This window comes from Sylvia atricapilla, chromosome 20, assembly GCF_009819655.1.
Source record: "Sylvia atricapilla isolate bSylAtr1 chromosome 20, bSylAtr1.pri, whole genome shotgun sequence".
Lineage (NCBI taxonomy): Eukaryota > Metazoa > Chordata > Aves > Passeriformes > Sylviidae > Sylvia > Sylvia atricapilla.
Window position 1 is genome coordinate 285,018 of NC_089159.1, and position 14,818 is coordinate 299,835.

General features: G+C 51.0%; 2 protein-coding genes and 1 non-coding gene across 3 annotated transcripts; 1 reads left to right on the forward strand and 2 right to left on the reverse strand.

Annotated features, from left to right (window-relative positions):
• The first annotated feature begins 1,940 nt into the window (after positions 1–1,940).
• Positions 1,941–3,865, forward strand: LOC136370283 (C-C motif chemokine 4 homolog). Its single transcript, XM_066333655.1, has 3 exons — positions 1,941–2,501; positions 3,017–3,128; positions 3,494–3,865. The coding sequence occupies exons 1-3, from the start codon at positions 2,429–2,431 to the stop codon at positions 3,579–3,581; spliced, it is 273 nt and encodes a 90-aa protein (XP_066189752.1). The 5' UTR covers positions 1,941–2,428; the 3' UTR covers positions 3,582–3,865.
• A 3,499-nt stretch (positions 3,866–7,364) lies between these two features.
• Positions 7,365–9,356, reverse strand: LOC136369956 (C-C motif chemokine 5-like). The gene is made up of 3 exons (XM_066333101.1): positions 9,049–9,356; positions 8,471–8,582; positions 7,365–7,981 (listed from the first exon to the last, which is right to left on the reverse strand). Exons 1-3 carry the CDS (start codon positions 9,119–9,121, stop codon positions 7,894–7,896), a joined length of 273 nt encoding a protein of 90 aa, XP_066189198.1. The 5' UTR covers positions 9,122–9,356; the 3' UTR covers positions 7,365–7,893.
• Positions 9,357–14,271: 4,915 nt separating this feature from the next.
• On the reverse strand, positions 14,272–14,355 carry TRNAS-UGA (transfer RNA serine (anticodon UGA)). The gene has a single exon. It is a non-coding gene; the product is annotated as a tRNA-Ser (tRNA).
• Positions 14,356–14,818: the final 463 nt, after the last annotated feature.

Sequence of the window (14,818 nt, forward strand, 5' to 3'; positions counted from 1 at the left end):
GCCACTCTGGTGAGGTCTCTGCCCAGATGAGGATGAGCCACAGCTGGCAGTACCAGAGATGTAATGCAGGAGAAGACCATGAGGAAAAGGAGGAATGCAAAACAAATCCTCCACATGGGATAAGCATTGGAAGGAGCAGACCAATCTAAGGAAGCCTCCAAATGTCTCCTTTTAGGCCCTGCCAGGGACAAACCAGCTGGTGAAGGGCAGTGCCTCCATTGTTCCCATGTACAGCTCCAGGGTGGCCAAGCAGGGGGTTTAGAGTTCTGGGAGAGAAAATCCAGGCTCAGGAACATAACCAGAGGCCTGAGCATCCTCTCTGCAGTGGAGGGGTCTTTGACTGCATGCCCAGAATGTGACAGGACACCGGGAAGACAGGTCATCCCTCTCCCTGCACCTCAAGGATCTGCCCAGAATTGTTGGCCTGCTGAGACTTGAAGGTGTCTCCCATGTCAGGCAGGTTGTCCCCTACTTTCATGTCACCTCTTTAGACAGAAAATCCATCTTCTACCCAAGGCATCTCTTGGAGGGAGAGGCAGAGTCTGGCAAAATGTCTCAGGTGTGGCAAACCCCCTTCTACCAGTGAACTTCTTGTTCCCAGGTGAGATCCTGCCCTTTGGGATGCCTGTGACTGCTAAGGGCAAACTAATGAAGGGTGGATTAGTGAAACAGCAGTGAGAGAGGCTGAGAATGAGCTGGGCACTGTGCTTGGAGGGTTGTGATCTATGGCACAATGTCCAGCTAGAGGCCAGTCAGCAGCAGGCAAACCCAGGGTTCGACACTGGGTTAATATGTTTATGACCTGGCTGATGGGACAAAGGTCACTCTCAGCGAGCTGGCAGGTGATACAAAGTTGGGAGGAGGGCTTGTCACACTAGAGGTGCATGCTGCCATCATAGAATCACAGAATGTATCAAAGAGACCTTAAAACCCATCCAGGTCTGACCCCTTTCCATGAGCGTGGACACCTTCCACTATCCCAAGCTGCTCCAAGCCCTGTCCAATCTGGCCTTGGACACTGCCAGGGAGGAAGCAGCCACAGCTTCTCTGGGCAACCTGTTTCAGGGCCTTACTACCCTCACAGATAAGAATTTCCTGCTAATATTTAATATTAATATTTTTTTCTTTTAGTTTAAGCCTGTTCCCTCCTGTCCTATGACTATTGGCCTGGATGAAATCCATGGAGACCTTGTCAGGCTGGAAAACCTCATGGAGCTCAAAAAGAAGTGCAAAGTCCTGAACCTAGGAGGGAACATCCCCAGGCAGCAGTACATGGCAGTGCTGACCAAAGCAGTTTGGCGCAAAGGGGCCTGGGGCTCCTGGTGGACACCAGACTGGATGTGAGCAGCAATGTGCCCTTGCCACCAAAATTCCAACAGGCTCCTGGGCTGCATGAGGAGGAATATTGACCGCAGGTTGAAGGAGGGGACTCTTCCCCTCTACTCAGCGTTGGTGAGGCTGCTCCTCAAGTGCTGGGTCCAGTTCTGGGCTCCCCAGGATTAGAGACATATGGACATACTGGAGAGGATCCAGCAAAGGGCCATAGAGATGATGAAGAGACAGGAGCATTTCTCCAGGGAGGAGGTGCTGGTACAGTTCAGACTGGAGAAGGCTCAGAGGATTCTTACCAATGTGTGTGGAACAAAGTAGATGAAGCCCAACTCTCCTCAGTGCTGGCCACTAACAGGACAAGAGGCAGCAAGAAATTCTATTTAAACACCAGATATAACTTTAATGCACTCTGTAACAGGCTGTCCAGAGAGGCTGTGGAGTCTCACAGCCCACCTGCATATGGTCCTGGACAGCCTCCCCAGGGATTGGGCTGGTTGAATTCCAGCCTCAGCTCCTCATCAGCCCTACGAGTATGGTGAGGGCGGGCTGAGTGTTTTGGGTGGCACAGAGCCCTCAGTGCAACCACCCCTGAGCTCTGGGGCAGCAGCTAAGCAGTCTCTGGCACAGCTGGCACACAACAGCATGAGAGCACTTCTGTGCTGCCTGTTGGTTTTTTTTCTAGACCTGCATAATCTTGCACAAACATTATCTTTGCCTACACAGCCTCACAGGGAAACCCCACCCCCGGAGTCCAGAGGGACCATTCTCCTTTTTGTAGCCAGGCCACTTGGCACGTTTAAGTTTCCTTTTGATTTGAATGAAGCAAAAATGAGTGCTGAGTCACTTGGCATTGTGAACCATATTCCATTCTGCCTCACTTTTTTTTTTTTTTTTTTTTTTTTCTGTTCCCTCTAATTCTCTTCAGCTATTTCACTTTCATGTCATCCTTTATCATCATTTTGGAATTTCCATTTCAGCTTCTCCCAGCTGCCTCCAGGACTCCCTTTTAAAAGGGGGCTGAATCCAGCTGCTGCACACTGAGCTGCATCTTCCAGAGCTTCTGCTCCTGCTCCAACAGCCCTCACTTAACGGAAGGATGAAGGTCTCTGCAGCTGGATTGGCTCTTCTCCTCATTTCAACCTCCTTCTCCCAAACCTTCTCTGGCCCAGGTGAGTCCTTCTTTTTTGTATGTGAAGGGAGAACAGATCTGAGCCTTCTGTGTTGTTTCTCCATTGTGTTCCCATGGTAGAAAGCTGATAATTTATCAGCATTTATGCCACTCTCCACTCTGCCCAGAGATCAGCTGCATGTAGGTACCCTGGAATTAGAAAATCATCCATCATCCATCCATCCATCCATCCATCCATCCATCCATCCATCCATCCATCCATCCATCCGTCCATCCATCCGTCCATCCATCCGTCCATCCATCCAAACTGAGCTCAGAGTACTTATTCCCGGTTAGAGTTGAGAGATTTCCCCCTCTGCCTTGGAGGGAAGGAGTTGGGAAAGTGAAGCTCTGAGCAATGTCAGGGTGAGAATCTCTCACAGTACCTCGATACAGCTTGTGGCATTGGACCAGACCCAAATGTACATTTCAACCTTAATTATTCTCTAATTCCTCACTACCTTCCCTGCCAGCACAGCTCCCAGTGCTCACATTGTTTTCCTTTGCCTCTTCCAGCTGGACTCGACATCCCAATCTGCTGTTTCACATATAGACAGCACAAACTCCCATGGAAGCTCATCCAGCGTCATTACATCACCAGCAGCAGTTGTCCCCAGCCAGCCATCGTGTGAGTGCCAGCCCATGGGGCAGGGCAGGGGCAGCCACTCTAGGGGGGGAGGGGTGGGTGAATGACCCTCAGCTCTGCACAGCAAGAGGGGCTGTAGGAACAGATCAGGGAGAGTGGAATACCAAGGAGAAAAGGCTTGCACAGAGATTGCTGGGTATGCTCATGTCTGGACTCCCAGAGACGCCCCTGCAGGAGTGGAGGAGGCAGTGCAGGAGAAGGGATGGGAACGGGGAGCATCACAGTCAGCTGCTGTTTTCAGCATCAGCATAGGGGAAAATCTCTTGCAATGCTTGAAGCTAGGATCCAGGCTCTTCTGGAAAGCAGGTGTGAGCAGAGATCTAACATGTCCCATCCCTGTTCCACAGGTTTGTCACAAAGGAAGGCCGCCAGGTCTGTGCCAATCCTAAAAACACCTGGGTCCGAAGCCACCTGAAAATCTTGGAGCAGAACTGAGCCAAGGAGTGTAGCAAGAGTAGCTGCTGTCATGGACAAGTCACGTTATCCGGAGCTCCAGCCTGGAGGAGCAGGACCCTGGGACAACAGGAGCCACAGGACCATCTGCAGGTGCCCCCAAGGGACTGGTGAAGGGGAACCTTGCATTCGGGGCTGCCTCTCATCCTTGGCTTGCATGGACCAGGCTTCAGCCTCATCCCTCTGCCCCAACCCCAGACCCATGGGAATGCACCTTGGTCGTTGTATTATTTGAAATTATTTAACAAATCATCATATGGGTCAGTCAGTCCATATGGATGGATATGGACTGACTGACCCATATGATGATTTGTTAAATAATTTTTTGGTGGATAATGATATTATTATAGGGGAGAGACAGGGTGGGTATTTATAGGAGGGTGACGAAATGTTTGATGATGAGGGACCCTGGTTTATACACATCAACATTATTCTGGAGAATAAAGAATTTGGATAAAACCTTTTCTTTTCCCCTTTTATGTGCCTCTGTGTGCTGTTCACCAGCACACACAGAAAGTCCCTCTGAGCCATCTGAGCCTCTATAGGACTCATGAAGATGGAAAATGGTTTGAGGCAAACCCATAAAGTTTTCATACTGCAGACTTAGGAACATCCTCCAAAACCTCATTCCACCACAGCACAGACCCCCACTCCCCACATCCTCTACAGGATTAGAACTGTCTGTACCCACATGTGGGACTTTTACATTCATGAATCTGCTCTCCACGCTCCCCAGGCACATCCCACGCACTTGCTACATACCTACATACATACTTGCCTACATACCCCACCTCAAACTGATCCCAGAGTATGTAATGTTGTACTGAGACCAGCAGTGCTGCTTGGAGAGGGACAGGGACCCCATCTTTCATTCTGACCACCCAAATGGGAGTTGTTCTTCAGTTTCCCATCTGTAAAACAAGGGGAAAGGTCCATCTGTTGCTGTAGGAGTAAAACAACCTGCAGAAAACCTGCTGCAGTTGTTCTCAGGATGCAGCTTTTCATGGGAACGTGAATGGGAAGGAGCAGGTCCCAAGGGTGAAAACACAGTGCTGGGCACAAGTTGTCCATGGAGATAATGCTCAGGGCTCCTTGACATCTGCACTCTGGGAAGAAATCCCAAAAGGATTTGGGTTGTAAAGGACCTTAAAGCTCATCTCATTCCACCCCTGCTGTGGGCAGGAACACCTTCTACCGTGCTCCAAGCCCCATCCAACCTGGCCTTGGACATTTCCGGGGATGGGGCAGCCACAGAATCTTTTGGCAGAGTGTGCCAGGGCCTCACCACCCTCACAGGGAAGAATTCCTTCCCAATGTCCGTTCTAAACTGACCTCTTTCAGTGTAATACCATTCGCCTTTGTCCTACAGCAACAGGCCCTGCTAAAAGTTTTGTCCCCATCTTTCTTACAGACCCTCTTCAAGTGCCCCCACAGCATAGTCCAGAGCTGGCCTTGCCTTGCTCACATCCCATTCTTCCTAAAGCAAAAAAAAAAAAAAAAAAAAAAAAAAAAAAAAAAAAAAAAAAGCAGTGCTTTCTCTTAGTGCTTATTTAGTGCTTATTGTTTTCCCCCTGCAGCTATAGGTCAGATTTGGCAACTCTGAGGCTGGGAAAGCACCTCTGTATTGTCTTGTGATTTCTCTCTAGTCTTGTGTTTTCCGAGCAGGAAAGCTGGCTACAGTCAAGAGGGTCATGGACACTCAAGGAGCAGCATTCCAGCAAAGGGCAGCCCAGTCCAGCACCATTCTGTGTCCCAGGAGATGATGCTGGGGCAATACATGGAGAGAGGAAAATCTACAGGTGGTGTATCCTGAGTGGGGCTACCTCACTGTGCCATGAGACCCTGCAGCAGGGTGGTTGGTGGATGGACAGGAGCAGGTGAATATCCTGGCAATGGGGTGCTGGATGTCTCCTCCACAACTGTGGACATCCCAACCCCAAGTTTGGTGCTGCAGAAGAACTGTAGGAGCCCCATATTGTCCCTGCTCTGGGACTCTGAGCTGAGAAGGGATGGAGGATGGATGTTTTGGAGAAAGGGAAGTTGAGGGGAGTACTGGGGTTTATCCCTTGCACAGGATGCAGGGACAGGCTGGAGAGGCTGCATCATCCAGTGCTGCAACTGCCTCCCCTCCGGACAGTCCCTGGCTGTGTGCCCAGGCACTTGTGGGAATTTCCCTCTCAAACCTTTCTGGTTTCAGTTTCCAGTTGCTGGACTTAGGGAACGTTTTCTTCACTGCTTACAGTGGCAGAAGGCATGAGGAGGTCAGAAGACCTTCATGGTTCCATGGGCAAAACACTGGATAGCCTGGTCTCCTCTGGCTGTTTTGAGAGCATGAACCCTGTGGCTGTTCACTCTCTCCCAGCTTCACTTGAAGAAGCCTTGGGAGGGGAGAGGAGCCATGGAGACCCTCAGTCCCAGTGTCCACATTGTCTCCCTGCTGCTCCCTGCTCCCATCATGAACATCCTGACTTGGCCTCTCACTGCCATTCCTGGAGAACTGATGGTTTGAACTTGGCCTCATACCTCAGCCTTTTCAATTTCTGTCTTTTCAACTTGCACTGGACACTTCATCCAAGAATCCTTTCTCCTAAACCCACTCATTTATACATCCCATCACTGGTGCTGCCCTGTGGAGAGTGGGGGCTGAATGAATCAGTGCTAAGCACAAGCATGGTCTGTGTGTCTGCCCAAGCCCTTATGGGAACTTGAAGGTCTCTCTGCTTGAGCCTTGTTTCTCGTATTGTTTCTGCTTTTCTTTCCCAATCCTGCTCTGCTCCAGGTGAGTCCACCCACCCAGAACCATAGACTCACTAAGGCTGGAAAAGACCTCTAGGATGGTTGTTCCAGTGATTCCCCTAGTGCTGCCAAGACCACCACTAACATGTCCCTAAGTGCCACATCCACACATCTGTTAAATGCGTTCAAGGATGGGGACTCTACCTCTGCCCTGGGCATAGGTGATGATGAGCAAGGAGAGTTCAGGAGACAACCTGAATATCTGCACACCACTGTGGCACCAGCGGGGCTTAGGGGTGTTTTACAGGCAGTTTATCTCACACTGGTTTTCTTGGCCCTAATAACGAGCTCTGATGGACACAGCCCGAATTGTTCCCATTCCCTGTAGCACTTCAGCAGGGAGGTGGGACCAGCAGTTTCGTTTTCTACCCACAAAATTACCAGCCAGTTTTAAATGCCAACCGCAGGCCGATAAAGTGCTTTTGTTGGTTTTACTTTGTGCTTTTTTAAAGATAAAGGCTTTAAACAGAATTCTTGTTTCTTTCCATGGGAAGCTGCAAAACAACAGTGAATTGGTGCTTGTCTTGCAGTAAACACCAAGAGAGCATCCCAAGAGCTAAGCCTGCCTCAGGCTGCATTCCAGAAGAGCCTGTGCCAGGGATGTGGTCTTGGCCATCCCCCTTCCATCTCACCATAGGGACACACCTGAATCAGCACCCTGAGATTTCCAAGCATTTATTTGCCAAATCTGCAGATGCAAAGCCCCACCATCTCCCAGCCTTGGCTATGATATGATGTGGGGGAAAGGCTGGGAAGAAGTTCTGACTCCACATCAGCACAGGGGCTGGGAGGTGCTGGGGCTGCTTCTGCTGTGATGCTGGGATCAGGGAGACCAAACAGAATGGAAAGCTTTTAGACCTAAGGAGTTTGGGGCACTTCCAGCCGAGAAGTTGAGTTTTTTCCCCTACATCTCCAAAAACAGTTGTAGTGAGGTCCCCGTTCTCCAAACAGGAGGGAAACTACCAGAGATAACACAGAAAGAAAACAACTTTATTCTTTGGCACCAGTACAAAACAGTGGTTTGAGAATAAGGCTGAACACTGTGGTTCCACAACAAGCATCCTGTAAATAACCAGGGTACCACTTCCTTCTCTAGGGACAGATCTTACTCACAGCATCTACTGCACCGTTACAAAATTCAGCAGGCAAAACTCAGCCTGGGCTTCTAAGACAACACTCAGACCTAATTCCAACCCACAAATAGCTCTGGGATGAAATCTCACTCCCATTTTAGCAATGGAGGCACAAGGTGGAGCTCAGTTTAGCCACATCACACAGCAGGGCACCCCAAGATGGGTCTGCAAGGCCAGGAGGTCTTCAGTATCATGGCTGCCCTAGATGTGGCTGAATTATTGTGGATTAATTACACTTTCGTAAGACAAAACAAACTTCAGGTGTTCCAGGGTGGCTCAGCAGGTCTTGGTGCTTGGCTGTAACATTTCTAGGTCTGTGCCAAGCTCTGACAGGTGGTCTAGCAGGACTTCTCAACTTCCAGTGCTCACTGCAGCTCCAGACTGTTCACATATTCCTTCACCCACCTGGCATCAGGGTTAGCACAGACCTCTCGCTTCTTTCTGGTCACAAACCTGGCAAGTCATGAATTCAGGAGTTACCCGGAGCGGAAAAGGGCCACGGGGGCTCGGGTCATGTCATTGAGTCGTCTCCCTCAAGCCCTCAAGCATCTGGGAGCTGCAGAGTGTGCTAAAACCCAGGGGGAGATCAGGGTCCCTTGATCTGAGATGAGGCTCAGATATTCATCTCCTTGTCCAATGCAGAGGTGAGTCTGGAAGCAGTATGGAATGTTGTGTGGATTGGGTTCATCGAGTTCTTGCTGGCTCCTGACCTCTTCCCCAGACCTTATTCCCAGCATCAGAATAGTCCAAGGAGACCAAGGGACCCCTTATTTCTCAGCTGAGGTGGGTGAGGGCTCACACACTGCACATGGAACCTGGGTGTCTGCTCCCTTCCCCCAGGGATGATGCCTCACAGCATCCTGCTCCTGGCCCTGTTGGATGTGAAGCCAGGAGCCCAAAGGCTGGCAAAGCCTCCCCTCAGGGCCCAAAGGTGGTACTTACACAACTGCTGGCTGGGAACACTTGCTGCTGGTGTAGTAATACTCCTGCACATGACTCTGAGGCAGCTTTCTTGAGGTGTAGCTGAAGCAGCATGAAGTCGTATCAGACCCCACTGAAAGAGATCAGGAAATCCAGTCTGAGACTATCACTCAATAAAGTGTACCTTCCCAACTGAGGGCACAGGCAGCTGCCTCCTTAATCAGCTGGACCTCCCCTTTTGCTCCTGTTTTCCCTGAAAATCAGCAAGAAATTGCTGTGAACACAGAAGCTTGCTAAACATTGCTAGAATTGTTTGTTGAATATTTTACACTCACATCCCAGGGTAAAAATCCCTGTCAATACCCTGGGTTCACTCCTAAAGGCCAGCAAGAATATCAGGGGAGAGGAAACCTTTGATATCACTAAAATTTGTCTCTAAGATAAAAGGATGTTAGAAAGGAAGACCAGTCCAAATAAATCAGGAGAAGTTATTCAAACAGTTTTCCAACATTTGCAGCTGACTTTTGCAAGTTCTGCTCCAAATGCTGGCAGTCAGAGCAAAAGTCCACCCCAGGAGAGCAGAGGGATGCTGTACTCACATGGAGCAGGAAGGGCCTGAGAAAACAGAGCAGCCACCAGGATGATGGAGAGGCAGAGCGTAGAGATGTTCATCCTGGACAGGGATAAGCTGCAAGGGCAGAGACAGGACCAGAGCAGGATCCTCCTGTGTCTTCTGTGAGGTGCTGGCTCAGTCCTTGCTCTTTATAGGGACAGTGGCTACTCAGTCAGATTTGAAGGCAAATGTGGAATTTCCAAAACATAATAGAGCTGATGTCATGGCACCTTTGCTTCAGAAACACTGGTTTAAAAAAAAAAAAAAAAAAAAAAAAAAAAAAAAAAAAAAAAAAAAAAAAAAAAAAAAAAAAAGAAACAGCTGGTTGAGGAAGTAGCAGAATAGCAGAATAGCCTTTGTGTGAAGGGAGGTAAGTGAGAAAATCAGCCCCCAGTGACCAAGACAGGTTATGAAACCACCCCTGAGCAGCAGGTTCACATTTGCAGCATCTGAAACAACTGAGCTTATCAAAGTCACCTCAGCATCCTCACCAAAGCACAAGGAGGACCCAGCTCAGTCTCTTCTTCAAGGAACCAGGTCTAGGGGTCAGCAGTGCTCAGACCCTCAAAATGGAAGGTGCAGGTCCAGCCATGGAGTTCCTTCTCTAGTGGTAGGTCTAGGAAATGTCCAGGGTGGATACAGGGCGTCAGTGAGGGCAGCATGGGCAGCAGGAACACTCAGCCTGGAGACTGACTGTAGATCCAGGCTGGCAGGCTTGGCACCATCAAGCACAAAATTCTTATTGCTGTGCATCCAGTGTGGGGTTGTGTTCTTCAAACCCCTCCCAAACTCCCCAGTAAGGGCAGGGAATCCTGCCTGGATGGACTGACTCTACAAAGAGCATCTTCTCCAAGTGCCAGTGGATTTGGTACAAGGTGGGATGCAGAGGTCAGAGCAGGAGCTTCCTCAGCCCAGGGAGTGGAGATGGACCAAGAGACACCAGTCCCTGGTGCCCACCTACAGTCATGGGGGTCGTGGTATGGTGGCCCCTGGCACTCCTCTTGCCATGATGTGATGGGTTCCCTAGGATGTGCCAGGGAGCATTTCCCCTTTTTCCACCTCTCTCTTCTTTGTGACAGGCACCCATTTTGCCACCTCACAGTCTGTTGTTCCTCTGGGTGTTTTCCAGCCCAGCTGCTGCTCATGAGGCACCATGAGCTTGTGTTTCCCCTATCTCCTCACTGACCCTTCTCTCCAGTGCTGCGACAGGGCTGTAGAGAATGGCTGCTCTGCTGCCATTCTCCTTTTCCCCCACTGGCCTCATGGGTCTGTGGGGGCACTCAGAACCTCCCCAGTGTCCCCTCCACCACGGTGTCCCCATGGGTGGGGACCAGGGCTGCGGGAGGGTCTCCAAGGCTGTGCCAGGGTATGCCTCCTGCTGGGGTGGCAGGAGGCAGGAGCCCATGTTTTTTTGAAATCATCCTCCCAGGAGGCATATGGCTGGTGTCCTGAGGACCCTGAGGACTCCTCATGAGCAGGAGCTGAATCAAGTGCCTGACATCATGGGGTTGTCACAGACACATGGCTGTGGCATTTTGGGACAGCCAGCAATGTGCTGCAGGTATTCAGGCCTTGCAAGGGACAAAACCTCAGCTGGAATTTGCCAAGGGACACTCCCTGTCAGAGATGGAGAGATGGATTATTTATTGCTACTGCCATATTGCATTCCAGAATTGTGATTAACCTGTGGTCTGGCCAATTGAAGTGTGTATTGTTTATGCCCCAGATCCATATAGGGTGTGAAGTAATACAGTTGGTCTCACCCTCCTCTTCTCAGTACAATAACTGCATTTTGTGCTGAGTCTCATACCCACTGCCCCAAGGCTGATCCTGGGGCTAGGATTTCTCCCAGCCTGTAGAAAAAGTCTATTTTTTATGTCCCCCACCTGCCTAGCCATACGGCCCTACAGAGAGCTCCAAAAAGCAGCTCCTGTGCCGTGTCACCTTTTGGTTGCCTGTGGTGAGTGGCAGCCACTCACCTTCCACCAGAGATGGAGACTGTCCTGCCTTGGGACATGCAAATGAACCTGTTTGGTGTTCCCAAATCTGCTGGCAGATGAAGGAACTGTTACTGCCTGTGACATAATATGTAACAGGGTCAGACCAAGATCTAAGAAACCACAGAAAGATTCTGATGCTCCCCCAACCGCAAGGCAGCCAAAGCTCACACTCTGTCACGGCTGGTAAAGGCAGCCAAAACTATGACATCTGATTATTCTTCTGACAGTGCAGGGTGACTTCTCCGTAGCCCTGCACAGCCTCCCCCTTCTCTGCTCCAGACATGCCCAAGGGCTGGCACAATCCTGTAGGATCATCACACCGCCCAGCCTTGCCCCTCACTTGGGAGCTTTACCCTGTGCAGGGTTTTTTGAAGGTGCAGCCCTGACCCTCACAGTAGAGATGCCAGAGGTTTGGAAAGATGCCAGGTCATTTGTTGTAGATCCATCCTTTCTCCAGGCCTTCTCCCCATTCCCCAAAGCTGCCTCCCCTTTCCTTCTTTCTCCTTCTTCTTCTCCTTCTCCTCCTCCCTTCTTCTCCTTCTCCTTCTCCTTCTCCTTCTGCTTCTCCTTGTCCTCTTCTCCTTCTCGTCCCCAAGGAAAGGTATTGGCAAAGCTGGCAGCTGGAATCCAGCAGACACTGCAGAGAAACCTGGGAAGAGATCATGGCACCACAGGGACAGGGGGGCAGTATGCCCGAAGTCCCACTGGGATGCCAGACCAGGTCATGGAAGGATTGCAGGCAGGACCGTGGTGGGGTTTGGCCTCAGATGGAGATGAGACCTGCCCTGACCAGTTTTTTGAAACTGCATGGGACAAGGCAAAGCACAGAGAGGTTTCCACTGTCTGTGTGCATCGATCCCTGAAAATCAAAGAGGTTTTCTCTCTGTCTGTTTACTTCCCCTCCCAACCTTGAGCATCCAAGGAGCGCCAAGCCCTCTGCTGTTCTCCATGGGAAGTGTTCCTGGAGCCCTTTCACTCATCTCCACCTCAGCCACGGTTCATCCATCTGCTGAGGGGCCCTGGAGACACCCTTGTGCTCCCCTCTTGGGGTCTCCTCCCTGCACACAGCCCAAGAGCTCCACCCTCTGTGTCAGTGCTCCTTCCCCTTGGATCTGAGCCCTGGTGTGCTGGGAGCTGCAGGCACAGGTGACGCTTGTTTCCTTGAGTCCTGGGCTCTCCCTTGTGCTTTTTGTTCTGGGCAGGGGGCCGGGGCTCTGCAATGCCCTGTCCTGATGCCCTTGCTGGTAGCAAATCCCTGGGGAGTGGGAGGGACCATTTCCAGTCCCTCTGCATCTCCCTGTTGATCAGGAAGACACTTTTGCCCCCGCCTTCTATGGGGCAAAGGAAGACAGAACTCACTACTCCCTGTAAAGGAGAATCACCTGCTCTACACACCTCCAGATTAGGTTCCAGAAAGCTGCCCTCAACCAGCTGTTTTCTCATAGACAGATAAGATGGCCAGGTTACTGTAAAACTATCAGGAATGGAGACTGCAGACACATTCCCTGCCTAGCACCAGGACTCAGATAAGTTTCGCTTCCTCAGGAAAGGCTCTGCTGACAGTCAGCCTTTACCTGTACTTTTGTTCTTCTCCCCAGGTGACCCTGGAGAAGCTCAGGCCATGCACTGGGGGTCAGTATTGTTGTGTCCATGACACTGTGTGTTACACACTGGTGTGTGTCACACGAGCCTGGCAGTGCACAGCAGCCCCAAGGGGGCCGTGATCCAGCAGCAGCAGGAAAACTTCCCTGGTGAACCCCCAGAGGAACCTTTTCCTGAACCATTTGCTGTCATTGCCTTCCCCAAACCTGCCTTCAGTGGTGCTCAGAGTCATGATACTACCATGTCCTGCTTCCCTGGTCTACAGAAGTGGGGTCCCTTTGTACAGAGGGGCTTCCAAACGCCACAGGCATCCCTGACAATTCCCCCAGAAAGGCTGTGGCATCCATCCCCTCTCGTCTCTCCTTGAACTGTGGGGAGCAAGTGTCCCTGACCCTTCAGGGCTTGGTTGATGCTAGCAGCAGGTCACTCTGGTGTTGGCCAGTCTACATTGGTGGTCAGGATTTGGCACTCTCACTGCCACATCCTGGGTTCAGTTCCCAACCAGGGAAGGGGTTCCTGCAGCCCCACAAGTCCCAGTCTTTTCCTAGGTGGCTGCGATGTCCTGGAGCAGCTCCTGGGGTTCAGTTCAGGGTTCAGAAGCTCCCAGTGTGCGGGGCTGGATCAGGGTGGAATGAATTTTGGAGGGTGGCAGCAGCACCCTGTCCTCCCACTGCCATGAGGCTGAAGCTGCCAGTGGGGTAATACCCCTGTGGTGGGGTGTAGGGTGTGACAGGGATGTAGGAGGCTCACGTGCCAATTCCCCAGTATGTCCCCTAGGGACAGGTTTTAGACTGTCTGATGCAACACAGGGGGTTGTGATGCTTTATGTCCCCTTCTAATGCCATGACCACGGTTTGGCCCCATTTCTCCCGAGTGTTTTATTGCACCAGTTGCGAGTCATTGGAAGGGAGAGAACTGGCATGATAAAAAATATTAGCCCTCCTCCACAGGATCTGCTTCTTATTAGCTTTTGCCCTTATCTCTTTAAAACATTCGAGGCATTAGCTTCTGGGTGTCAGGGACACAATAAATCACAGAGCTCTAGCAGCTTTTTTAAACAAAGTTCAGTCTATCACTGCAGAGTGACACCTGGGGGGAGCAAGGTGATGGGCTTTTGGGAGCAGGGTGACACAGCCAGAGGGAGTAGGTTGACACAGCTGTAGGGAGCTGGGTGATGGGCTTTTGGGAGCAGGGTGACTCAGCTGCTGAGGGCAGAGAGAAGGGCTACAGAAGGCAGGATGACACATTTATAGAAAGCAGGGTGACAGTTCTAGGGAGCAGTGTGACACCTCTATAGGGAGCAGGGTGACAGGAGTTAGAAACCAGGATGACATATCTAGAGGAAACAGTGTCATACAGCTGTAGGGAACTGGGTGACATGGCTATAGGGTGGAGGGAGACATGCTATTGCAGGATTTCATTTAGTGATAAGAAGAGGTGCAGGGCTGCTCCCCTGAAAACCTTTCTGATCATGTCCTAAAGGTAGAGTCCCTGGAGATCAGGGTAGGATACGATAGGATAGGATCACAGGGTTCCTCAAGGAGGTGTGATTGCCTTGTATCTGTCCCTCCTGGAGCCAGTGGGACAGGGAGTGACAGTAAAACCCTCACTGTGAGCAGGACTTGAACCTGTGTAGGGAGTGACCCCACTGGATTTCAAGTCCAACGCCTTCACCACTTGGCCATCACAGCAGCTTGTCCAGGCTGTGTCCACAGAAGCCCCTGTCTGTAACTCTCCCCAGGAGTGCAGCAGCCTGGTCCCATCCTGGACATGGATTCTGCCATCCCTGCTTCACATCAAGCTCGGGAACTGGTGTTTGTGCAGCCACCTGCCCCTGCACAGAGCATCCCAGCAGCGCTGGGAATGGGAACAAGCCACAACATCTCTGTTGATGACATGGGGGATGAGCATGGTGGGGGGTCTGTCCTGTCTCATCTCTCTGGATCCAATAGGAAACTTGTCCGAGGACAACTGTCCCCAGTCTTCTTTTCTAGCCTGGAAATATCCCAGCCTTCTCCATCCCCTCTTCCCACAATATCACTATTTTTGCCTCTGTGACAGTGTGTCCAGACATGGCTCTTGGAGGCAGCCTGAGCCATGGACCTGGCAGATTCTCTCTGGCAGCTAGGAGGAGATGTTCCAGGGTTCTGTGGT

Bases quoted from the DNA above. Each gene is read 5' to 3' on its own strand.
- LOC136370283 (XM_066333655.1), top strand. From the start codon at position 2,429: ATGAAGGTCTCTGCAGCTGGATTGGCTCTTCTCCTCATTTCAACCTCC. The intron at 2,502-3,016 runs GTGAGTCCTTCT...TGCCTCTTCCAG, and splicing joins CCAAACCTTCTCTGGCCCAG to CTGGACTCGACATCCCAATC. The intron at 3,129-3,493 runs GTGAGTGCCAGC...CCTGTTCCACAG, and splicing joins TGTCCCCAGCCAGCCATCGT to GTTTGTCACAAAGGAAGGCC.
- LOC136369956 (XM_066333101.1), bottom strand. From the start codon at position 9,121: ATGAACATCTCTACGCTCTGCCTCTCCATCATCCTGGTGGCTGCTCTG. The intron at 8,583-9,048 runs GTGAGTACAGCA...GATCTCTTTCAG, and splicing joins TCAGGCCCTTCCTGCTCCAT to TGGGGTCTGATACGACTTCA. The intron at 7,982-8,470 runs GTAAGTACCACC...ATGACTTGCCAG, and splicing joins TGTTCCCAGCCAGCAGTTGT to GTTTGTGACCAGAAAGAAGC.